General features: G+C 43.5%; 1 protein-coding gene across 7 annotated transcripts in view; it reads right to left on the reverse strand.

The window, feature by feature from the left end:
• The window catches only part of ABCA3 (ATP binding cassette subfamily A member 3), a 477,048-nt gene that overhangs the window by 100,638 nt on the left and 350,266 nt on the right, over positions 1 to 26,144 (reverse strand). For all 7 annotated transcript variants that reach the window (XM_085632155.1, XM_085632148.1, XM_085632149.1 and 4 more), the window contains 6 exons: positions 24,054 to 24,209; positions 23,641 to 23,851; positions 21,639 to 21,789; positions 16,919 to 17,017; positions 5,805 to 5,997; positions 2,449 to 2,755 (listed from right to left, as the gene is read on the reverse strand). In XM_085632155.1, coding sequence (XP_085488281.1) covers positions 2,449 to 2,755; positions 5,805 to 5,997; positions 16,919 to 17,017; positions 21,639 to 21,789; positions 23,641 to 23,851; positions 24,054 to 24,209 — 1,117 coding nt within the window. The remainder of the gene's footprint in view (positions 1 to 2,448; positions 2,756 to 5,804; positions 5,998 to 16,918; positions 17,018 to 21,638; positions 21,790 to 23,640; positions 23,852 to 24,053; positions 24,210 to 26,144) is intronic.

Genomic DNA, 26,144 nt, shown 5'->3' on the forward strand with positions numbered 1-26,144 from the left:
AACCCCCCACCCCCAAATTTAGCTCTAGTTGAGTCTCTGCCTATAGGTGTCCTCTGCATGTGATCTGAGGCTTTGACACAAATAGATTAATGTGATCTCTTTCCATATCACCCGAGCCCACTTAAAATATAAAGCACCATATGGAAATAAAGTTTGTTGAGTTTGAAGATGAAGGCAGCAAAGCAAAACACCCTCATTGTCTGAGGGTAGAGTTAATTTGTCAGTCGTAAGAACCTGAAGAGATATTTGTTATGATTGCTAATTGGTAAACAGATCTTCATTGTTGCTCATATCACCTTCATCACCAGTACTAGTATCCAGATCACTGAACCTCAGTCTCCTGGAATAAGGTTTAGCGGTTAGCCAGAAATAAGTTCAATAGAGATTTCTCCACATAAGAGTAAGCAGTAGTGCCAAAGGCTAAGGAACAAACATTTTTATGCTCTTCAGCTTTACATTAAGGGTTGTCAAGAAGCTGTTCAAGGAGGTTGCTTGAGTGTCAAAGTCCACCACATTGGTGTTTCTAGAGTCATCCATAGGGCCATCCTTTCTTGTACATTATGACAGTACAACAGTCAAAAACAACTGGTTTACACTAGGAGGTTGCTAAAGATGGGCCCTATGCTTTTGGGTTTCCTCCATATCAATGCTTCTCATTTTCAATCATTCGATAAGAGAGTCACTAAAGGCATATTCTATTCCAATATGTCATGGGCTTTGTTTGGCCTCAGACCAATGTGGAATTACAGTTTCATACATGCACTTGTGACTGGTGAGGAAGGCATGCTGCGTATAGCACTACCTCTACTTTTTTGCACTTGTGATGTTCAACTAAAAATAAAAGGCAACGGGAATTTGGCATGTTTTGGGCAGGAGTTTTTATCTTTGTTGACTTAAGCTGGTACCAAGTAGGATCTGGATGTCACACCAAAAAGTGGAGCCATGCGGAAGCCACAACTCACGAGAAAAGTTGGATGCCTTGTGTATTGAAAAGGAGCCAGTACTTCTCATGGTGCTAATGTAACCAACACCATCGTATGGACAGGTTGACACAGAAACACATCCAGAATGGAAGACATGCTCATTGTCAAGGAACAGTCTACCTGGGACATCACAGCACACAGAGAGGTGGACTTGAGATGACAGCACAATGTTTTCACCAGAGCATGGATGAATAAAGGAGGCCTTCAACTCTCGTCAGGAGCCAGGCCTTTCTGGATGGAGTCAACTGGATCCACACATGATAAGTCAACAGGTGTGCCTTTGATGCCAACCTCCCATCACGTGAAAAGACCCTTTGAAGAGGGCCTTGGTACTGGACGAGTCCTAGGACAGCTGGAACAGGGTTCAGATTTCGAGTCCCAGTACCTGTCTTCTGGTTCTTGCAAAGAAACATATGATCAACAAACCCAGACAGGAAAGGAACTCCTCTTCTATGCATAAGCAACATGAGGGATAAGGCATGAATCTGATGGCTAGTACTTCAACAGAAACAGGAATCATTTGTGCAAGTCATCTGTAGCATACTAATTCTGGCCGAATGTCCTTGGTTTAAAGCAGAGCATGAGCTGCTTTTGCACAAATGGAAAGTTAAAGGAGGAAAACATAAAAACCTGAAACAAGCAGCAGGGTGGCAAACCCCGCACGGTGCAAGAAGGATGGGGTCCATCCAAATAAATGAACAGAGTGAAGGAAAGCTAAATGGCAATGATGTACTCCTACGAAGGAAAACGATGTGCAGCATTCTGCATACATATGCATGGCATTGATAAACCTAAAACCACTTTAGCTTGCAAGTGAAGTATTATTTAGTCCCACCAGTAGGTGGTTGGGAACAGTAGAGAAAAGATTAAAGTAATCAAATGAGACCCAGAGAGCTGACACATAGCTTACTCATTTTCACATCATATTCTGTTACTGAAAGCCACTTCACATCATAAAGGAGACATCGGCTACCCTCATATGAAGAACAATTAACACACTGAGAATGGCTTTAAGTTCCTTTCATACATACAACAGCTTTAATTCATACACTGAACCGTACTACTAGGGCATATGAGAGACAGCAGGGACAGCGGCGCTGCAAGTTCATACTTAATACAGCAGAGACTGAAACGGAGAACGAAGAAAGTGCAGCCAATAGTTTAGGAAGTACGTCTTTACCTTTCACACAAAGATATAAAGTATGGATCTCTGCTAACACACAAAATACCTTGGTAGAAACATTAGCTTAACACTTGCTAAGAAAGACTGGAGAGCATACAAGCCCTGGAAGCACACACTTCACTGTTGGTCCTAATATGTGCCAAAACCGTGCTTTACCTTTAATTGTGAAAGAATTGTAAAATGCTGTGATGGCTCTATACTGTGATTTGGGAAAAATATTATGTAAAACCCTCAAACTTGAGAAGTCCCCTTAAAATGCACACATTTTACTGGCCCACTTACCCAGTACCTCCAGTGGCAATGCCTTGTGTGCCCCAAGCTGTCCTGCATAGAGTGCTGCCAATCTCTGCGTCAATGGCGAAGCTTCAGCTGTCAGTGAATATGGCACCACAGTCTGGCCATAAGGGCTCAGGCCCAGAGCCAGTGCAGGAGAGTCTTGAGGGCCAGGAAAGGTCTTAGCTACAATCAGGGCAAAGGCAGTGAAGATCAATGGCACCAGAAACTGCGCAACCACCATCTTCCAGTTGCGCCAGCTGTAGACAGCCCGCTTCATGAACATACTGTAGAATTGTTGACCACAGAGGTAGACCTGAGAGAAAAAGAGAGAGATATGAGGGAGGTGGGATGTTACAGTGAGTGTTGAGCACTAAAGATCCATGTAATTTGGCTGCGGATGAATGTAGTGCTGTATTATTAGATGTCACTGAAAAATCCTCAGTACTAACAAGCAGCTATCAAAGTGGGCTAAAGTCTGATGCCAAAGCTGTAGTTCATGTCTAACCTTGCAACCTAACACAATTTAATATTTTGCCTTAGTGTATAGAGATAATCTTGTAGAAACAATAAAATGTGATCAAAACCAAAAGTTGGGATGAATTCAGGGCCTTTTAAAAACACGATCTTTCTAATTCTTAGTGAGGTTAAACTGAATCAGGCACAACATTAATTGTCTCCAGGCATATTTTTCTTTTTCAAATGATCCCCAGATGGTTGCCTGATTTTCTTTACATAAAGGTAGACCAGAGCATCTCTGGATTCACAAGTTACAAGAAACCTAAAGAACCCTTGAATAGGCACCACCAAGGTGGCATCAAAATACCTCCAGTCCACAAAATCGTAACTGCTTTTCAAACAAGTTGAAAACCTAATAGCAGATACGCCAAAAAGTAACATCTAACAGTGCCCACATTAAGGCCTTCCCGAGTCAAAGATAAAGCAGAGGGAATCCGATGATTAAGCCTTAAAAGAGGCACTGTTCGGGTCCTTGCACCAAGCCACAAACATAGCCCAGCAGCCAGAACAGATGGACAGCATGGAAGGGCGGCAAGCCTCCAAGCTCAGTTCCACTTCTTCCGTCTGCAGCACAAAACCACTCAGTTGTATCCGCTCAAGTTCCACGCATGGAAGTGTAGATTGCTATGGTTAGGGTGCAGGACCCTGCCATTCTGCTGGGACAGCAAATCCTTCCAAAGAGGAAGCCTAAGTGAAGAGCTTAGGCTTAGGTTTACCTGACCTCCGTGCCCAGTCTAGGGCTATGAGCAGGAGCTGGGCTCTGTACATCTTGACCTCCCTCAACACCCACTGAATCAGTGGCAGCAACCGGAACACATACAGTAGGCTGGAACCCCACCAAAATCGGATACTCAAGTCAGGTAAATTAAACAAACATTAAAAAAAAAAGATAAAGATAATTGAGTATTGAAAATTAAAAATCTCCTGTTTCTTCAGAACATCAATTCTCTAAAAAGAGGCTATTGGTCTTTAGAATTAAATCAACTTAGCGGTTACCCAGTCTGGTTTCTGGACTATTCAACAACTAGCCAACATATATATAATAAATAAAATTAGGTCAACTTGAAAGCCGCTCTCGCTAGCACTATCTGTGGGCATGCAGTGACTAGACTGATATGATGTCAGGGTGCAAATTTCCATTTCAGGATGCAGTCCCCCCAGAGTCTAGCATTGCAAATTTATTGGCTGAACAGCTTAAACTTAAAGCAATATCGAGACTAGGAATATTGGCCACAACTGATCCCATAAAAATTAACTAAGATAAACACTCAATGAGACCTTATCTGCAGCTGTTCAACCCACTTCTTTTACACTAGAAACTCTTGTGCAAAATGTTGAGGCATAAATAGCTGGTCTGGAACATTTGCAGATGTGATAAGTTTACTTTAGGTAACAGAAGATTAATTATTAATAGCACACAACTTAGGGATATGCTTGAAAGAAACTTATCAATGAAAAATCAAAGTGAATGAAAGAATTCCAGATTGACAAATTATTTACTCTCCCTAACAATATACCGGTCATATCCTCTCTCCTTATTCATGAAAAGTCTTTGGTGCATGCTGGCTATCTATGTTGAAATATGCTCAAATATGTAATTTCATTTATCCATGTGCTTTGTACTGCATTGCTGGCTTGTCTGGGTCGGCCAGGGAAATTTAATCTGTTTCTTATTTTATTTAGCTATATTTGTTTTCTTGTTGTGTTAAGTGGGTTATTCATGCAATGCAATGAACTATGGAGTTTTAGACTTGACTGATACAGCATTTCCTTTGAAGACTGTAGACTGTAGCCCAGACCATTCAATTGCTCATCAAACCAGATATGTTTCTAAAGGCCAACACTCCCCCACAATTCTTTTTGAGTTAAAAAAGTTCAGACAGGATAGCCTTAGGTAGTATGCTTAACTGATCTAGTATGGCTACGAAAGTACCCCTCACTTACCTACCAGAATGGAAAAAGGGGTTAGTGATGAAAGCATCCATGTATAGTGCACGTCCAAGAGTGAAATAAACGTGGAATTATACCTTTTACGGCACCATTTTTTCTCATAACAGAAAATAAATATGGATAAATACCAATAAGATGGCCAAAAATTAAATATAGATAAATACAGAAGGAAATGTTAAAGAAATAAGTACAATAAAACCGGGAGCCCTAATTATGAAGAATCCAGAACTCATTGTCCCGAAAGTATTCCATCTTGCCAGTCAGCGCTACCAGCGGATCTTCATTTTTGGGCCGATTCAAGGAATCTGGCACTCAGCCTTGAGACCCAGACCACATGGGTGCTTCTGACTGCAGGCTTATTGGAGCCCCCCGTGGGTATCGATAATATTTCCAGCTCAGGCCATTCCCAGCCACCCTGTTCCTGAGGCTCGTCACCAAGGACCCCCTACCTTAGCAACTGCATTACCTTTCAAAATCCCTCTCTCAGGCTCATTGTATCCCACACCCCCCCCCCCCCGAGACTGAAAGATGATCCCCCAATTTTTATTGGGACTGAAACACCGTTGACTTTAAAAACAAGGACCCTATATGATTGTTGAGATTTGATTTAAAGGGTCGTGCTGTTCTTGTGTTTGTTGATACAATTGTTGATCACTATTTATCACTTGAGTTTATCACCTCTAAAGAGAACACTAAGCACAATTATTTTGCACCAATATTCACTGCACCGCTAGGTGTCTTGAAATCGATTTTCATAAACTCCTTTGAATACATTTTCTTCGCCATTTTGTTTTGTATGTCTAAAGTATTGTTTCTAGGGACCAGTGTGTTTTTGTAATAAAAAAACATACAGAGCATCACCGGTATCCCATTGCTCATGAATTCATGAAACTTACCCCAGTGTTGAGTTTGATGCTGGAGCAGTCCTCCGTGATAAGGGCACCACTGTCATCTGTCATATCGGTCATGGTACTCATGCTGCTGGAGTCATCTGCGCCCCAATCATTGCATCGCCGCTCATGCTGGTACTGCAGGGCTGGAAGCTGGATCGCTTGGATGTCCATGCTAGAATCAACCAGCTTTCCCACTCTGTAAGGAAACCATTTTTTAATCCTTTGCATTCTCAGCACAACAAGCTACAGATTATTTATGTTTGAATCCAAACTATTATACAATATTTTATCCCAGGTAATGCAGGTCAGTGTTTAATTGATGGTGGTGGTGGCTGCAGGTCGGGGGCACTGGCACAAATTTTTTGACCAGGATTTATTTTTACCATTAGAGTGAAAAAACTTATGAAAACAGAAAGGAAGACGACAAGTAGGTTGGGGAAACTGTAAAAAGGGGAAAAAGGAGGGAAGAAAATTCCCCTGCAACAGTGAGATAAAGCGACAGGAAGTATAGGGCACTGGAAGGAAGGAGCACGAAATGGAATGAAGACTAAACAAACAACTTAGTTACCTTCGGCAATGCCTTATCTGGTAGAGACTATCTAGCCGCAGATTTGTCACCGTAGAATTATCCCCAGGCGTCAGACTGGATACAAACTTTTTTCGTGAGCAGTACACCTGCGTGCCAGCAGATGGCATTGTTCAGCTCCATGTGGCGTCATTGGCAAAAGAAATGATGTACTAAGTGCTTACACAGGCGCCACCTCAGCGCGCTGATGTGGTTTTCTTTTGGCAACTTTCCACACCAGAAGCACGGAGCCACAAACAACACTAACCACTGGAGTGTGGAACTAGGACCCTGAAAAGGGGAACAGCCCTTAACTCTAAAATCAATTTGCAGAGCGAGGAGGATAGGTGGGTTGGTAAGGAATCTGTGGCTAGACTGAGTTTCTACCAGATAAAGCGTTACCGAAGGAAAGTAACTTGTTCATCTGATACTTCTGGCCCCAGATTCCCCACTTCAGAATACACAAGCAATACCTTCCTGGAGGTGGGTCTGCGGACATGATTTAAACCAGAATGACTTGAAAGGTCCAACGGGCAAAGTGCCCATCCCGACGGATCTGACTGTCCAGGCAGTAGTGTTTGGTGAATGTGTGCAACGCGGCCCACATTGCTTCCTGGCAGATGTCCAGGATCAGACCTCTGCATGCTTACCCAGTCGTCGCAGCTTTTGCTCTAATGGAATGAGCTTGCAAGCCAACCGGAGGTTGCTTCTTGGCCAATGCATAGCAGATCCTAATGCACAGTATGATCAATCGGGACATGGTTTGTTTCTGAACAGCCTTTCCTGGCCCTGACATATCCCACAAAGAGTAGAACGTCCACTCAAACGGTATTGTGCAGTCAAGGTAGAACGACAATGCGCTTTTTGTGTCCATTCCGTGGAGTCTCTCCTCTTCTTTATAGAGATGAGGAGGAGTGTAAAAGATAGGCCAAGTGATGGGCTGGTCTACGTGGAATTGGGTGACTACCTTCGGCAAAAAGGTTGCTCGTGTCCGCAGGACCAGCTTGTCAGGGAAGAAAGACACATGGCGGCTGAGATGACAGGGCCTGCAGTTCACTGACCCGCCGGGCAGATGTAATTGCCAACAGAAAGGCCGTCTTGTTAAGTGAGAAGCCTCAGAGGGCAGGCATGAAGCAGCTCAAAGGGTGCGCACATCAGAAAAGTAAGAACCAAATTAAGGTCTCATTTAGGCATTACGATTGGAGTTGGTTGAAACGTGCTGCAGACCTTTAAGCAAACTATTTACATTGGGGGATTTGATGAGTGAAGATTGATCTGGCAGCCGCATGAAAGCAGAGATGGTAGATAAGTAACCTTTTAAAGGTGCCCAATGCAGAGCCCTGCTGGGCAAGGGGAGAGGTAAACAACAAGACTTGAAAGAGGGAACAGACAAAGGGTCAACTTATTTGGCTGTGCGCCATGCCACAAAGCTGCGCCAACGCCCGGCATACGGTGGAGGGACAATGAACTGGCAATATAACAAGACAGACTTCAGGCGGAAGGTTGAAAGCTGTCAACTGTAGCCGCTCAATCTCTATGCATGAAGGCAGGGTGTTGGCAGGTTCAAGTGCAGAACCCTCCCCTGCTGCTACGACAGAAGATCCTCCTGAAGTGCCAGCCTGATCGGGGGACTGATGGCCATGCTCAACAGCATGGCCATACCAGGCTCTCCAAGCCCAGGTCGGAGCCACAAGGATGGCTTGGGCCTGGTCGTTCTTGACCTTCTTAAGAAGTTTTGGCAGGAGTGGTATGGGTGGAAAGGCGTAGAGTACATCTGAGCTCCGCTCAAGACAAAAATTGTCTCGGAGCGAGAGCCGGCTTGGAAACTCCAGCATGCAGAAGTGCTGACATGACGCATTTGCAGCGGTGGCAAACAGATCTAACCAGAGTTCTCCCTTCTGCTGAAAGAGAACTTTCACCACCTCCAAATGGAGGTGCGAATCATGATCCGCTAGCCATCTTCGTCCGAGTTCGTACGCTCTGGCATTGAGCAATCCTGTCAGGTGTTGAACCACAAGGGAAATGCCCAACATACCAGCCAAGTCCAGAGACACAGGGCCTCTTGACAGAGGGTCCACAACCCCACCCTGCCGTTTGTCGCAGTACAACATGGCGGTGGTGTTGTAAGGTAACACCTGTACCAGCCTTCCCTTGATGGAGAGTGGAAAGCCTTTCCACTCTCCAATCGGATCGCTCGGAGCTTTAACAGGTTGATGTGGAATCCGGATTCTGCTGATCTTCACCTCTCCCAGATTGCCTCCCCAGCTCAGCAGTGATGCATCGGTCACTAATGTTAGATCTGGTTGGGGAAGGGAGAGGGTTCTGCCGCTGACCAAATGCAGTTCATTAACCACCACTGCAAATCTTTTCCAGTGCCCTCTGAGATCTGGATCATGTCAGAGAAATTACCCTGATGCTGCGGTCACTGGAACGTCAGGTTCCACTGCCGAGTCCGCATAGGCTAGCAGGCATGTGTCAAAAGCAGGATGAGGGAGGCCATGAGACCCAGAAACCTCAGAGTCCATCTCACCGAAATCAAGGCTAGAGGCTGAAACATTAGTATCATAGCCTCAATATCCTGGACACGCTGCTCGGATAAACCTGAAACTGCACTGAGCCCGGACATCCCATATGAAAGGGAGCATTTGAGAAGGGGTCTGGTGTGACTTCGGCACCCCAGAGAGTGCCAGAGGTCAGTCGTAGTCTAAAGGTGGGAGAGGACTGCCTTGGGCAAGTTCGCCTTCAACAGCCAGTCATCAATGTAGGGGACGAATGGCACCTGTGATCTCCGTAAATAAGCTGCAACCACCGCCATCATCTTGGTGAACACACAAGAGGAGCTGGCAAGGCCAAAAGAGAGCACGGTGAACTGAACATGCTCGTAGACTACCGTGAACCACGGGTAACATGTGTGGGTAGCCAGAACGGGGATGTGGAAATATGCATCCTGCAAGTTCAACACTACCATCCAGTCTCCCAGGTCCAGCAGACAGGACTTCAGAGAGCGCAAGCATTTTGAATTTCTCCTTCTGCAGGAAGAAATTGAGAAGGCGCAGGTCTAGGATAGGAAGACTTTCTCCGTCCTTCTTGGGCACAAGAAAGTAGCCAGAATAGCAACCAAGACCTACTACTGAAGCCAGCACCCTCGCTATGGCTCCCTTGGTCAAGAGAGTTGCCTTTTCCTGGCAGAGTAAGGAGTTGTAGTCCTCCGTCTGCCTGTTACAATTAGGGGGCATTGGTGCAGCGGTAGTAACAAAGGGGAGGGAGTAGCCCCTTTGGACAAACTGGAGAACCCAGCAGTCAGATGTTAACAACCGCCATTGGCGCAGGTGATGTCGTATTCTGCCTCCCACTGGGAGTCCATGATGTTTGGAGGGCAAACTAAAGGAGATTTGAAGATGCAGCTGCCAGGGGAGTGATTGACTTGCCCGACCTCTGGCTACCTGACCCATAAGCCTGTGGGTGCCACATCCTCAGCCGTGCAGGGGTTGTGAAGCTTGCAACCCGTGGTGGCTGGGTGGGTAGAGACGTGGCTGGAAGACCTTCCTGTGGCCGCAAAAGGTGGAATGTGGTTGGCGAGGGGCCATGGAAATGACCAAGGACCTGTCCATAGCTCTGATGTCCTTGAAGCGCTCTAGCATGGAGTCCAGCTTGTCTCTGAAGAGACAGGAGCAATCAGGGGCATGTCCATGAGTGAGCCTTGGATATCCCCTGAAAAACCAGTGCTTCTCAACCAGGAGAGGCGCCTAAGGGCCACCAATAATGAAACCGCTGTGCCCAGTGAGTTGGTCGTATCCAACCCATAACAAATGGAGAACTTAGTTGTGTCCCTCCCTTCAGCAATAGCTTGGGAGAGTAAGGCCCAGGCCTCCTCTGAGACTACAGGCAGCACCTGCGCAACAAAGTCCCAGAGTAAGTGGGAGTATTGGCCCAAAAGGCATGTAGCATTTACCAAAAGCAGTGCCAGCTGGCGGAAGAAAACATCTTCTTGTCTAAGGTTTGCCACCTCTTGGATTCCCTGTCTGGTGGAGTAGTAAACAATGCACCAGGATTTAGTTTGGACATGGAGGCTTGGAACACCAAGCTCTCTGGGGTGGGGTTTTGGGTGAGGAAGTTCGGGGTGCTCTGGGGTGGGCAATGGTGTTGGGCTATTGTCCTTTTCACAGGAGCCCCTGTGCAGGGCTTGGACCAGGCCGAGTAGGACATCTGTGAGGGCTCTGTTAAATGGAGAAGCAGTTCAGTGTTGAAGAATCTGAGTCAAGACGTTAGTCTTGACGGCCACAAAGGGAAGCATAAAGTCCAAAACCTCAGCCGCCCTTGCCACCACCATTACAAATGAGGCTGCCTCCTCCGTAGCCATGGTAGGAGGAGCTATCAAGTCAGTATCTGGGGAGGTGTCCAGTCTACTGGCATTCTCCAAACCTCATAGCAGTTGTCCTCAGTAGTGTCTATGGGCTGGTATTCATAAGAGTACAGAGGCCTCTTCCCAATCTTCATCAAGCGCCAGCCCATAGAATTAGGGCTCAGGCTCCAGCCTGGAGGGAATGGCTCCAGTCGGCGTTGAACTATGCCCATCCGGCTCCGTGTTGGAGTCAGGGATGCGAATGGGGGCAGTGCCAAAGACGTCATCAAAGAGACTGACACTGGGGAGGGTTGAGATGGCTCAACCGGCGTTGGTCCGGATCCATCCATGGATGCAAGGGGCCGTCTGGCGCAGTGCCTGCTGGCCGAAACCCAGTAGGGGCCGCTTCTGACCCCGCGGGGCCCCAAGGCACGCCAGCGGTGTCGGGACACCCAAACATGAGGTGCATGGCCTCCTAAAACTCACAGATTTAGGTGGGGGTATCTCCATCTCCAGGGAACTCAGGGAGGCGTGGAGATGGCCAAGGTGCCAGCTCAACCTCTGAGCAAGGCCCTTAATGCAGATGTTTCCTCGTCTCGTCAGATGACTTCGATGGATGAGGCGAAGACTTCAACAGCTTGTTTTTCTTTTTCTTGTGGGATTTACACAAACGACATCGGCAAAGATTGATGGCTCCGCAACCGATCTTGGGACCTTCCTCTCAATTGGAATGGAGACGGTTGTGGCATTGCACATTGAGCGGCAAGGAGCTTCGGGGAGCTGCTGCCTCAAGGCCTTGGGTTGCAAAGCGCAACAATTGACACAGGTCTTCGCGTGGTGGTCACGTTTGAGACACCAGCGGTAGATGAGGTGTGGATCTGCCAAGGACAGGCTCCTCGGTGCTTAAAACCAACCTTCCTCCGGACATCCTGCCACACCAGGAGACAATATCTCAAAAACTCAACAAAAGGTTGAAAAAGGTCTGTCAAAAAGTGACCAGGGGTAGCTCTTCTCTGGATCTGTGCAGACAGGCGTGGTGAGTTGGTGCCTATATAAGCACCGTGCATGTAATTTACAGCGTGGACAATGCCATGCAGAGTTGTACTGCTCACAAAAAAGTTTCAGATCCAGTCTTGACACCTGGAGATAATTCTAAGCTGAGAAATCTGTTGTTATAATTCTCTATCAGACAGCTTTGGTATTTGGCCAGCACAGTATTCAGCAGCATCAGCTGCATGCTGCTAAGAAGTATTTCAGCTACCTGCACTTGCGTATTTTGTTTTGCAAATTAAGCACAAGTAATGGACATCTAGTGTGTAAATTAGCTGGTACAATGTAAAGTTCATGTAATTTATGCCCCCCTTGTAACAATTACAGTACCTTAACCACAGGAGCTTCAACATATATCGGACTATGCTGTAAAAGAATTGTTATCCTAGTTATTTCTAGTCTACTTTGTAATATAAATCATACCTTTTATTCCATTACATTTTTCTTACCATCTTAAACTACACAAACTTTAAATATAACATATTTTAACACCATACCAGACTGCAGTGCTTCAAATGAAATATTTGTCCACTTCTATACCTTATTTCCTGAAAAGCAAGTGCTTATAAAAAAAGTTCTAATCATAATGTCAGTAACAAGTCCATTCGTACCACAAAATATTGGTTTACAAATGTCTCTGCTAACCAGATTTAATTGAGCTGCAGGTTACCTGAACACATTGCTTCATGCAACTTGAATAATTACATTTTTGTGATTGTGAGCGTTTGTGCTGCTAGTTTTGCTACACTTGCTTTAAAAGAGGGAAGCTTTCTCTGCAACTGCAAATATTCCCCCAGTCTGTATGAGAGAAGCTTGCACTGCTGGTACCTGAGCTACAGGTGGTCTTTGTGTGTGCGTGTGTCTGAGATTTGTGGGAAGCTTGCACCACTGATCAACACTTGTGTGCAACATAAGCTTTTACTGTTCCAAATGTGGTACCTGTTCAGCGTTAAGTCCATCTGAAGTTTGAGAACGATTTTCACAACACAAAAGCAGAAATGACTGTCCTTATCAGTGCTTGGTTAACATTTAGTTTGTATCCTCAGTTAAAGTGAATTCGTTGCTTTACAGTTCTTGTCTAAAATATGTCAAACATCGAATCCTTTCTAAGATATTGTAATAAGGACAAATAACACAATTCCAGATGTTTACTGCCATGGAGTTGATGGAACTAAGTCTTGTGAAGCTCAACCAAATGAATGTCAAATAAGGGTAGCCTTGTGTAGGAGCTGTTATCCTTGCAAAGTTGACCTTTGCTCTGCTGGCACTGCCCTTGTTACCACTAGGCGTCAAGGGTCATGATGGCAGAGGCAGAACCAAAAACTAAACAGGGCTCCAGGAGACCAGTTTACACACTGTGGATTGCAGGGCTTGGCAATCCTCCATCCCCTTAACAGTAAACAAATGGCTGTTAAGTGGCTATGGGTGGGACAAACGGGGAACCTAGTTAAAGGCATTGCCACTGCCTGAAGTCACACTGAAGATACAGTAATGTTTGTTTGGTGTGGGGGCTTCTGTGTTCAGGTGAGATGGAAGATGAATTCAAGAGGCTTTCCGAAGATGGATCTCCTTGTAACTTGTATCCTTCACGCCAGGATGGCATGTGACCTGAAACTGAAACAAAATGATTCACAGCACTCATTACAGCTGTTTCCAGGTTGTTTCAAAGACCATTACATTGCACAAAAGAGGAGTCATCTCTGAAATGTATCTTATTGTGTGCACCCTACTTCCTTGCTCTACTTGGGATGAAATGCCTTTCAAAGTGTTGCAGATTAGCCATTGAAATAGCATGAATAAGTGTACTGAAAATATGTCACTGTCACATAAAAGCACACTGAAAGTTCTACAAATATGAGAACCTCTCCAACTAGTTATCTGAAAACGCATCTTCTATGGGAGCCATGTCAATCTTCCCATACAAGAAGGTACACTAAGACACTGTAGAGCTGGGAAGTCTGACTACAGTGATATCCAATTGTTCAAACTCGAACAGGAGAACATAGATTACAGGTCCCGTTCATGTGAGGTGTGATCTACTCAGTTCGCGTGTGTGCCTACAACATTCTGCTGCCAACTAAAATAGATGCAGACAAGTGACATAATGATACTTAATGTACACACAATATAATCAACAGTAATAGAGCAGAGTTCATGAAGGCAGGGTAATCTCTTTTTGGTAAACAGAAAAGTTGGTCGGGAATCTGGGTAGGCTTCTTTCCTAAAAGCTTGTATTTAGGCCAACGGTTTGTCATATATATATATATTGTAATGGAATGTTTTAATCTGTATAGGTCTAGAATGTGCCCCAATTCCTGCGTGCTCCTCTTTTATAAAACAGTCAAATAATCACTGTAGTCATGCAGTTCGTCTAGCACAAGTTACAAAACTCTTGATTCAAAATCTTTTGAGCTGGTGGTAAAATGTAATGTGTTTCTTTATGCGATCTTGATAGAGACGCAGGGCGATTCACATGAAGATTAGGAGCATATCCTGCCTTTCACTGTGCATATAATCAGAATGTTTGGATAAACAAAAATGATTCAACAGGCATCCTTGGTGCAGCGATAACAATCTGAATGAGAAACTGCCACAGAGAAATGAAAGTAAAAAATAAGCAGGAACATCACCTAAAAATGAACTTAAAAGGTCAGAGATCAAATGTAAGACACCCCTGGATCCACTGCAGTATACTCATTTTTATTGTTTTTACTGCCTTTTTGATCCTAGTAAGAACACTTATTTCTCTTCCCCCATGAGGCTTGTGTTTTGCTCTTAAGCAGTGTAATTAAATGTATGCAACTGATTTTATGGTGGCATTAATTATTTCCTGTGAAGTTATCTTTTACTGCAAGTTGTAGCATGGCCACCCCTTTCACCCAGAGAATCACCCTCCTTGCCCATGTCCAAAGATCACTTTGTGTTTCCATCACTTGTCCTTATGAAAACATCTGCACAAAATTAAAAAAACAAACCAACAGCGAATAAAGATAGTTCCTTTAGCTAGGTTCCCACTGACTTTCCATGACTGAATTCTGTGAAATCTCTAGTTTCTCTCCCCACGGCATGGAAGCGTTCAGGCTTTCAAATTTCCCCATAAGTAGGTTGGTCTGAAGTGGATTAACAGGATAGCCTCCATTGATGACCCGAAAGAGTGCACCAGAGACAACTGTTCATAAGATTCCTTAAGGAAGGCTCACATCCTTATCTGTTAAACATGCACATGATAGGAAAATAAGAAGCATTAGCCGATTGGACAGACTGCTATTTGATTCCGGACAAATTCTATCAGAGTATCTTCAAACATTAGTTTGGAACAGCAGCAGTGGTTAGACAGTAGTTCGATATGAGCTGCGGAGTTAGGCTTATAATCTTTCGTTTCCTTGAGGCATTAGCTTGGAGCAGTAGAAACAATGGCTTCTAGGTACGTTGGCACATAGCTCTGTTAAGGGGCAGGACTAAAGAGTCCCTTACCCTCGTAAATCACTCCGCAGGATTTACAACAAAAGGTTTCCTTTCAGCGTCGAAGAACACAAAACACAAGAACCTCAGAGGTATACTTTGTTTCCTTCGAAGTGTTTGTCTGAAACTGCAGTCAACAGCAAGGGACCACAAGACAGCCAAATCTTGCCTTCCTGTCTATTAACACCCTTGGACAGAGAGCTCCTTTCTACCCTTGTAGGAAACTGACATGGGAAGTACAAATTTGATATGATCTGGTGACAGCTTCTGTTTCATTTCAGCCAACTGGCACATGCATGTTAGAACGGGCCTTTTTGTCTTTTTAATGTTTTATCAAGCGGATAAACGGCACATTTGTGAATGACTGATCCACCCAAGTACAGCCGGATTTCAGGACACTGCATTTTCTCTTCTTGGCTTCAGTGGCAACTGGCTTGTACAAAAGGTGGTGGTGCGGGGGGCATTAAATCAATAAATAACTTCACTTACCTTACCATCACAGCGTGACGTCCTCCTCCCTCAGGTGTATTCCAAGAAGCTCCTGATGCAGGAAACGGCACTACCTAATCCTGGCGCTGCTTTCACAGCATGAAAGCAGCGCCAGGATTGGATAGAGTAGGCTCTCCCAGCACTCCTAACAGCACCAAAGGCCTGCATTTTCTCTAACCCAGCTGTCTAAGACAACTAGGTTAGAGAACTTTGAAATGCGCATGTCTGGCTGGTCGCAAAAGACGGACGGCCAAAGTGACATGCACATTTTAACCCCTTGGGTGCTGGTTTATTTCCCGCGCTGTGCGGGAGAAATAAACGGTGGGCGGGATTACGACGGCTCCCGGCCGTCATGCACACACGCCCACCGTGATGCATGACGGCCGGGAGGCGTCGTGCGCATACAAGGGGTTAAAGCACACAACTCCCTGCTGCTGCCACTCTGGCCCCACCCCGTCCTGAGACTTAGTTCAGAACGGGTTGCAGAAAAATAAACTTTATTCTTGTTTTATTTTTCAGCACTGGGGCTTTTGGGGGGACGCTCCTCCGCTCAAATGGAGGAGCTGCCTCTGCGTGGCTTCAATCTAGGCAAGAGAACATGTATAATGATCACATGTTGATATTCCCAAAGAATATCAATAAATAAACAAAGAACCTTGAAAAAACAGTAGCTTCTTTTTAAATGTCTACTGTTCCTCTATGATCGGTTTGTATACTCCATAACTTTCTAATTAATTTGCACTTGTTATAGGTAGTGATCCAAACGTCTTCTATGAATAAACTCAACATGTCACCACACCGCCAATGAAAGATGAGGTATTTCATTTGGCATAAAGGGAGAATTTCATAAACCTGCCTAAAGGCAACTCGAAAGCTCATCTTAGGTCTGAATTCAGTGTACCTAATTCAGAACCACACATAGCATTAAAATGAGTGAAAGAGAAGGTACAAGATCAAAGGTAGCAATCTGAGAAATACCACTAAGACAACATATATTATGCATGCTTAGTTTTAACAACTTGGCAAAAATAGGTCCGAAGAAGGTGAACAGGCACTGATAAGCGATAAAGGCAAATGCATGACATCATTACTTAATAATGAAAAAAAACTCCCAAACAACAGGCCCTTACAAAGTGCTACTCTTCAAAGAGTTGGGTACTGAAAGAAGGCTGAATGCAAGAGAAATGTCAAGATCTTTTGAACTCAGACCTGAGAAACACTTCTTCCATTGTGGTGACAGATGCTCCATAACTGGCAATTCCTAGTTCGTCTCGCCTCCGCTCCAATTCTGTAAACAGAGCTTCAAACCTATGGAGATGGGAATAGTGGTATAATGAGATAACATTGAAGAAACAGAATTACATATATAATATTCTTCCTCTGATACAGAAGAAAGTTGTTTTTGTGCAGCTCTGTGACACTTTCTACAGATGGCAGACACTGCATAATGTCCAAATGTACTCCTAGTTATAGACTATCAGTTAAATTCTAGATTTAAGCAATGCCCACATACATTGCAGTTCTACACTCCTTCCAACAATCTTACTTTAACTACATGTAAGAACAAGCCACATCCCTCAACTACACTCCAAATCACTTCCGACTCCATCGCTGCACACACACGCTTCCAACACTATCTCTCAGCAAAACCATATTATACCAAAACATAACATAACATGCATTTGTAACGCGCACATTCACCCAAGGGTATCTTGGCAATGAATAACAGACATTTATTGTTACCCAACTCAATGGTACTTATTTTATCGACCTCAGAAGGATGAGTGGACCCTCCGGGATTTGAACCTGTGACCACGAGGTCGAACAAAGGCCCCTACAGTGGATGCATTAGTCTACTAAGTCACCAGCCCCAGCTACAAACACACGTCTCTGCTCTGAAACCAATTCAAATCTAAGAATCAACTTAGAAAGATGTTTAATTGATTCAAACTTACCCACCTGATACGACACAGCTCATTACTTGCCTGTCTCAATCTACAACACAGCAAACATAAACTGAGCATCACACTGTTTTTCCTATCCACCAGTCAGGTGGGAGGAATTGCAACTCTCACCTCAACTTCACCTCAGCAGAGAGGTATCATATAACAATAGTATACCACTTAAATTTTATATCACAATGGAGGCATCTTCCTAGTTCAGGCACAGAGAAACATTTGCTGTTGGCAGCTGTTCCCTTGCTGAAAGCCTGGTATGAATTACCCCACAGTGTAACCTTTGAGGTGGACTAAATGAAGCACTAAGACTGTAGAGACAGGAATAACAAATAAGAGCAAATGAGCAAGAGAGCCAAACGTGAGTGACAAGAGTGAACGTGTGAGTGAGGAAAAGAGCAAGCGAAACTGGCAGCACTAGTACATCACTGCAGCGGAGGAGCAGCGAGAGAGCTGGGAGAGCGGGAGAAGAGAGAGTGAGGAAATACGCGTGAGTGTAGGGGTAGAGATCATTGCATGACCTTTTCTCCCACCTGACCTTGACAACCTGTGTATTCACTGGAAATCCTTCATGATTTTCTTTTGACAGTTGGTATCTCGGTTGACAGGGACCTCAAAGAATAAACTCACCCATAGTTGAAGATGGGTACTGGCCTCTAACACCAGACCATTGGGAGACCAGCTGGTGGAGGAAGAAATTACAGTTGGTAGGGGCCTTTTCACTGGCAACACTGAAGTAGTGCAGGTCCATTAGTTTCTCCCTGTAAGATCTGTGCAACTCTCCATTACTGGCGTCCTCACAATCCTATCATGGTGTATGCCATATTTGTGTCCTTTGTGTGGAGGACGTATCAGTCTGCAAAAAATTGGGGTTTCCTGCGGGATGTCTTTGTCCTCCTCTCCTCCTTATTACCTAATAGTGTGCAAGTCCTCTGTTTCCTCCATGAAAGAGTTGTCTAATGAATCATCTAAACTGTACCCAGGCTACACTTCATCCATTTCCTCTTTTATGGTAGGCATCAACAAGAAAGCAGAGGAGATTAGTTGAAGACATCATTGTGCAATCCACATTTGCCAGAGATCAGCAGGAACTAGGTCTCCTCTGCCAAACAGAAAAAGGATGGAAAAATTCTAATTGGAATCTGTGCCACACTGACAGTTGAGAGAAACTAACACTGATCGTTCACCAGTTTAAAGTGGACAAATACCAGTAGTCCAGTGACCAATGCTATGTAAGACATTCAAAGAGAGAACATTAAAAAGAATTTAATATTTTTCACTATCAGGAATCAACAGTGTGTGTGTACATGTAAATGCATGCATGAGTGGGCATGCAAGCACATAGTCTCAGAAAGTGAAGCTGATGTTAAGTTTCTGATATCTGTAGAGCACACAAGTTCCCATGTGCAATGCATCACAATACTTCCAGTACTATGATTTCAAATAGTTCAGAAAATCCCATAGCGAATTGCAGATGTGACATTTCAGCAGCAGCGGCAGGGGTCACGATCCTTTATATAAAATTCTTTAAGCTACATTAAGAAAACATCCTAACACCTACACTGAGCCATTCAAAGCTCCATCTCCACTATAACACTTAATATCTGTGTGTGGAGATGTTATGCACCTTGACCTAAACCAGTTTTTAGTATGTGCGCTAACAAATCACATACACAGACATGGGTCCCTTGCTCACTTTGCCACTGGATTCAAGATAGCCTGGCTGATGAGGGTTATGCACCCGAAACCGGTCCCAGGATGCTTGTTTCCGGTCCAGGGAAGATATGGCTTGGCAGTTCGGGTTGGACTGTCTCCAAGAGGCACAGGGTCAGACTGATTTGCATATGGCCATGTCTGAACTGGGGTGGTGGAGTGAGCTAAAGAATGATGATGGATTAAACCAGGGGTGAGTGTTTGATTTCCTCAAACGCTCCCTCCATCATCCCCTTTGGTATCGCTTTTTTAAATAAGACAGCCCAAATATTTCTTTTAAACCAATTACTTACAAGAAAAGGAATTCTAATGGAGAGATGGAGGAATTATGTTCCATTTCAGTGTTCAAACCACTTATTTTTATTCTAAAATTGACTAAAACACCACGCATCCGAAGACCTTCACTCTACCACTCCAGTGTGAGCCTACATGTCTTTCTATTCCAATTCAATATCCGTTCGAAGATGAAGCACATCACATCCACTTACAAGTCTAATTCCATGAGGACAGCTAGCTAATCCATCACTCACCATTTTATATCCGATAGAAGATGAAGCACATCAGTTCCAGCTCCATGAAGCTAGCCAGCACATCCATCCCTTCCCCTTCCAACTACTTTCATGCTAAAAGGAAGCATAGGGCTACCCATTCCAATTCAACTTCTCTGCTGGGATACATCACATCACTTTATATTTGAACTCTCCTGCAACATTTATTAACGTATTCTTCTATGTGGAATTTTAATTCTTACAACAGGGTTGAGCAAAGGTAACTTCATGAAGTTGAAAAGCTTGTTAACTTTGCACAGTTTGGGTGATGTTTTCCCCAAACAAAACAGCAAGACATTTTTCTACTGGAACTAGCACGTTTGCACTTTTCTGGAAACTAAAGTTCATGGCACTAAGGATGGGAGAATGGTCTTTTTTTAAAGAACCTGCACGAACGGCGCTGCCCAGGCACTAGTATCCAATGCAGCAAGTGCGGCTATCACGCCGAAGCTATGGAGCATATAGTCTGTGTATGTCCAGCTATGCTCATCGACAGACGGTCTTTATTGCGGGACGAATGGAACAACCTTGGAATACGATCCTGCCACCAAGCCATAATAGCCACCCTAAACCCCGACAAAATGAAGCTGAACATTCGGCTCACCAACTTTGTAAACCGAGCGGCGAAAATGTTGGGAGATAACAGAGCTGCAAATCTCCATCATCCCGGCTGAGTTGTAACCCTGCTCCAGGTTCAATTAATGAACTTTTGATTGCTAATTTCTGTTGACAGGAACATTGCCCTCTGCTTAACATTAACAGTTTATAGGTCCCTAGTTAGCTTTTGAAAACACAGTTTCATTCGTAGTTTCTTATAAAAAGAGGGGGGGAGATGCCCTGATTGACCTGACAACTCAGTATTGGACTGCCACAGATAACCATTATCGTGAGGATGTCTTTATCACTCCCCCCCCATTTTTAGAGTCTTTTAGTATTAACCTTAGTCTTTTAAATGCCTTGTCTCCTGCATATAAGAACCGTATGAGGTTTTTTAAAATGTTTAATTGTAATGGTTTCAAGTAATCAAACAATAAATAATTATTATTATTATTACTGGAACTAGGTTTTATTGGGTTCTCCTTATTTCATAAAAACATTTTGCAGTTTTCTTTAACACTTCCTGAAGTAGATATTAGTAAAGCTGGCTAAATGTACACTTTGTCTAGTTTACAACCCCTACCCCACATGTCCAAATCAACTGCTGATCATGGTTTCCTACTGTAGCCAATTATCTTAAAATCGTAAAGTGTTGGACCTGAACCTTCTCCCACTTCTACGTTGAGAGAAAAATAGTGAAGTAAATGGATGTAAAGGTCATGTTTAGGTAAAACCGTCGGGTAGAAATGTGTGAAATACAAGTGGATATCATTCATTGCATTACCTCACAATACAAATAACACTGGACTGGAAAGTGCTGTGTTCCCTCTCAGCAGCACTTTACCATATGTTTAACAATGCCACAATGTACCATTTTAACCTCAGCAATTGCTTCCTACCAGTATAGTAAATAACAGCAAAAGAGATGCCTAACTTTAAAGTTTAAACATTATCCAAAACCTGTAACACAATATTAAAACATTCTGTCCTGTGCCAATTCTTAGTTCCAGCTCTCTTTTTTAATATTCACATAAAGTTCCCTCTTATTCTTGTTTTCGGTTTCATACTGTTTACAAAACAAACCTAGGATGCGGAGTCTTATTTAATAGTTTTCACCTGTGAGTGCTCTCCTTGGGCAAGACGAAAGATAACTCGGCTCCGGCATTGCTCTCCAGAATGGCATTAGGAACATACTGACATACCAGGCGGGAAATCTCACCAACATCACAGTGTGGTGCTTTCACCATCACCATGTGATATCCAGCACCTGAAAGAGAACATGAAGGATCACCAATGTTTCAAAACAGATCCACAATAATTAACAATGGGCCCTAATTTCTACCTCAGGGGACCTTTCAGACTGCAACGTTCTGTCTCTATCCCAACTTCCTTCAATTCTTTCTCATGTCCTTCGTTCACCTTAAACCATGGCTATCTCTACCAACCAGGCTCATTCTAACCTCTGCAATCTTTCCTTTCACCACCTTCCTTATCATAACAACCAGAACCTTGCTTTGCTAATTCCCACCAATACCATGCATTTTCACCCAACACCTCCCACTTCTTTCACATGGACCTCTCTATTTTTTTTTGTATCAAACCAGTATGATCTCTTTCATTTCCATTCTCCCTGACTTTTTGGCTCCTACTCTCTGTGTTCCTTACATTTACTGGTGTCTTTTTTTCACACTTCCAATTTCACCCATTTCCTTCAGCAGTTAACTTCCATTATTTTCACACCTTGATCTTCTCTTTCCGTATCATTTATCTACACAGCTGTTTCACCTCCTGTTTATTTTCTTCAATAACTCGATTTCCTTCACATCACTCAGCAATTTCACATAGGTCAGTTAGCCGCAACTTATTGGCTTGAGAGTCCACCTGCAGAATCCAACCACAACAACAAGAAAAAGAGATCCTACAGGTGCCGCATATTACTTGTGGCTAAATATAAATTGTGAATAAAAGAAGTATCTCTATGTCCAATATAACATCTAATTCCTCACAATTTCCTATGAAAGATTAATGATAAGAGCAAATTAGCTGTAATGTCACTCTGAACAGTATTTCAGAGCAGTTCCCATTTCATGGATAATAGGTCCGCTGAAGAAAAATCTTGATTTTATTATGCTATTTACTGGCTGTTATTTACATTTGCACTTTATCTTGTTAATCTTATATTTTGCATTTTATAACTCAATACTGTGTTTTTCTTGTAAGTGAATTTTTGCTGCTATTATACCTCCACTTTATGTGGTGATAATATTTGCATGTGATGTTAATAGTACTGTTTTTTACTAAGGTAATTATTGGCTGCTATTGCATATGCACTTTAAATGTAGGAATTAATTTTCGTTTTAAATGACTCAAGATGGATCTTATATCACAGTTGAGAAACATGTGATTTTGCTGCTACATTCTGCATTTGCACTTTATTTGCGGGCCTGTTAATATCACGATAGAATGGCATGATATAGAATATTTAAACACACAGTACCCTGAATGTTGCTTAGTAAGCAGATGTCTTTTTTCTTGTAAGGCAATTTTTGCTGTTATTATACTTCCACTTTATGTGGTGATAATATTTGCATGTGATGTTAATAGTACTATTTTTTACTAAGGTAATTATTGGCTGCTATTGCATTTGCACTTTAAATGTAGGAATTAATTTTTGTATTAAGTGACTCAAGTTGGATTTTATATCACAGTTGAGAAACATGTGATTTTGCTGCTATATTCTGCATTTGCACTTTATTTGCTGGTTGTTTTTTACCCCCAGTCTGTGTTAATATACCAAGCATTAATGGTTTGTCCAATTATGATGGTCCATATGTTGTGTTTGTAGATGTGTATCATGGCATCCTTCTGCTCTGCTCAATAAAAAAATTAATTTAAAAAAAAAAAAAAAAAAAAGAGAAAGAGATCCTACAGGTGCCGCATATTACTTGTGGCTAAATATAAATTGTGAATTAAAGAAGTATCTCTATGTCCAATATAACATCCAATTCCTCACAATTTCCTATGAAAGATTAATGATAAGAGTAAATTAGCTGTAATGTCACTCTGAACAGTATTTCAGAGCAGTTCCCATTTCATGGATAATAGGTCCTTTATTTACCATATTTATGTTTCAGGAAGAGAGAAGAACCACAGCACTGCAGCTCGCCTTGGGCCATGATGGCAATGCGGTCTCCCAGCAAATCTGCCTCGTCCATGAAGTGGGTGGTCAGCAGTATGGTGCGGTCACTTTTCTGCTGTTGAAGCAGATCCCATGTGGCCCTTCGGGAGGCTGGATCCATTCCAGATGTTGGTTCATCTAACATCACCACCTAAAACAGACGATGGTTAAGGAGTAGGAAGAACCCTGGAATAATTACCCAATCCATAGGGCCGCTGTTCCTTGGCAGAGATAAATAAGGAAAATTCAGATATAACCCACAGACCCTCCGCTATACAATAGTGTATACGCAACAGGACCATTCACTACCCCTCCAGAGACCGTGACAGATATCTGAGAGATCACTGACTTACCTTTGAATCTCCGATAAGCGCAATACCGATTGACAGTTTACGTTTCATTCCACCAGACAGAGCCTTGGACAGAGATTGACGCTTGTACCCCAGGTTCAATATGCAAAGGATTCGCTCAATCTCTTTGGGACACTTCAACGGGTCAAAACCTTTTAACTGACAAGGAAAGATGTACATTTAAAACAGACAGCACACACAAAGAGGTAATAAAACATGGAAGACATCTTTGGGTTTTCATAGCAAAGAGAGATAATCTTCTAATTTTACTTTCGTCTATATACTATTTTGACATTGTTCTTGGCGGTGAGGGACTTTAAAGAATAAGCTCACCCCAGTTTGGTTGTTAGCACATGTCTTGGAGCTGAATATCACACTTCTGAAACTAATGCAGGTTTGCTTTTTGTTACATAATATAAAATGAGTCGGTCAAAAGTAAGCATTTTTGTTAAATTAACAGCTCTCATTTCAAACCTGCTGGTAAATGCAGCAAAAGTGACCTGAGGCACCAATGCAGCTTGTCAAGAAATCACCGCTGTGCTTAGATGTTCATTAGTAAAGTTGAGGAATAAGCAGCAGCAACAACAGCATAGTTATTATTTTCACATGCTTACCTGCAGTCTTTAATTTTTTTGAAAACAGAGAATCATTCTTGTAATGTATGTTGGTATGATCACTAATCTGTAACCGGATTACCACACATTTTTACTTCTCGGCCACAGATTGAATTAATCGAAACAAACTAGCAAGTATGTCAGATTTAGCTCAAAATTCTCTTCCCGTAATTGTGCGTTGAATCTTTCTCAGTAGCTAGATTACAGAAGAAAATGTTCTACTTGCTCATATAGCAATGATGTATATATGAACAAGGAAGAACATTGAATGCTTTTATAAAAAGCATTACATGCACAATGGTTCTACATAATAGTTATCGTTCTCAGTAAACAAATTACGAGCCCATCCTCTTTGGTGGTTTTCCAAACATTGGTCTAGGTTTCACACTTGCTCTTCAAATTAACTCATAAGACAGTTAGAGCAAGGTCCTTGGGGATGGGTTTTTGATACAGGTTAGAATCGACTCATGAATTGGTCTTGTAGTGAGAAGTCAGCAGCATACCATTAGTCACAAAATCAACTATGGAACAAAGTGCAGGCAGAGAATATATTTATTTTACATTTATTAGGTTTCATGTGTTGTTGTGCATTATTTAATGCAATGTAACACTGAAAATTTGTTAACAAAAATCTTTCTGGGAGTCTCCTGAAGACAGAGATAGACTGTTATGAATGGCAAGGGTGATACCCATGCTGGTAGGTGGCCTGAGGACGTGGCTGGCACGAGCTCCTCCCTGCCTGCGGTTCCCGGTCCCTCACAGCCACTGCAACGCCTTGCTCTTTGGTGTTAGGGAGAGACCCGTGCATCCAGTGTGGGCTTCTGTTGGAGCCTGAGGTGGGATGTGGGTGCGACTGCGCCAGAGCCTGGGGAATCCATATAGCGGCCTGCTCCAATAGCCGCGGCCGCACCACACCTCACTTCAATCCAGGAGACACTGCTTGCCCTTGACAGCCACAAAAGGACATGGTGTGTGACTGCGGCCACAGGGAGACCCCTGAAAACTTGCTTGGCTATTAGAATTGGGGCTGGCCTCCCGGGGACACTAATCGCAGTCAGATTCCAGCCAAATTCAAAACAGCAGCCCCGCTTTGATAGTGCAGCCGTATTATTCATTGCAGGAGCCCGCACTAAAACTTTAGAATGGTGGGAGTTGGTTGTGTCTCGGTATCCGTCCAGATTTTGGGGGGTGGGGTGGAGAGATTTTAGAGGGGGAGATGCTCCCACCTCGCAGCTACTTCCAAAGGACTTGGGTGGGGGATAGGTCTTCCAATGTAGAAATTGCCAGCCCTACGTGTGGAGTGGCTACAGAGCCTGATACCTCGTCACCCCCTTTTGTTGGAGGCAGTACTGCGAATAGAAGACCCTGCTTGTCAGTGGGGGGGTACCCGGGAATGGCCGCCCTGCATCTCCTCTACCCCCCAGGGCATTGAATTAAGGTACTGTTTTTTGGGTGGCCCCATACTTTGCTAGTTGTTGAT

This window comes from Triturus cristatus, chromosome 10, assembly GCF_964204655.1.
Source record: "Triturus cristatus chromosome 10, aTriCri1.1, whole genome shotgun sequence".
Lineage (NCBI taxonomy): Eukaryota > Metazoa > Chordata > Amphibia > Caudata > Salamandridae > Triturus > Triturus cristatus.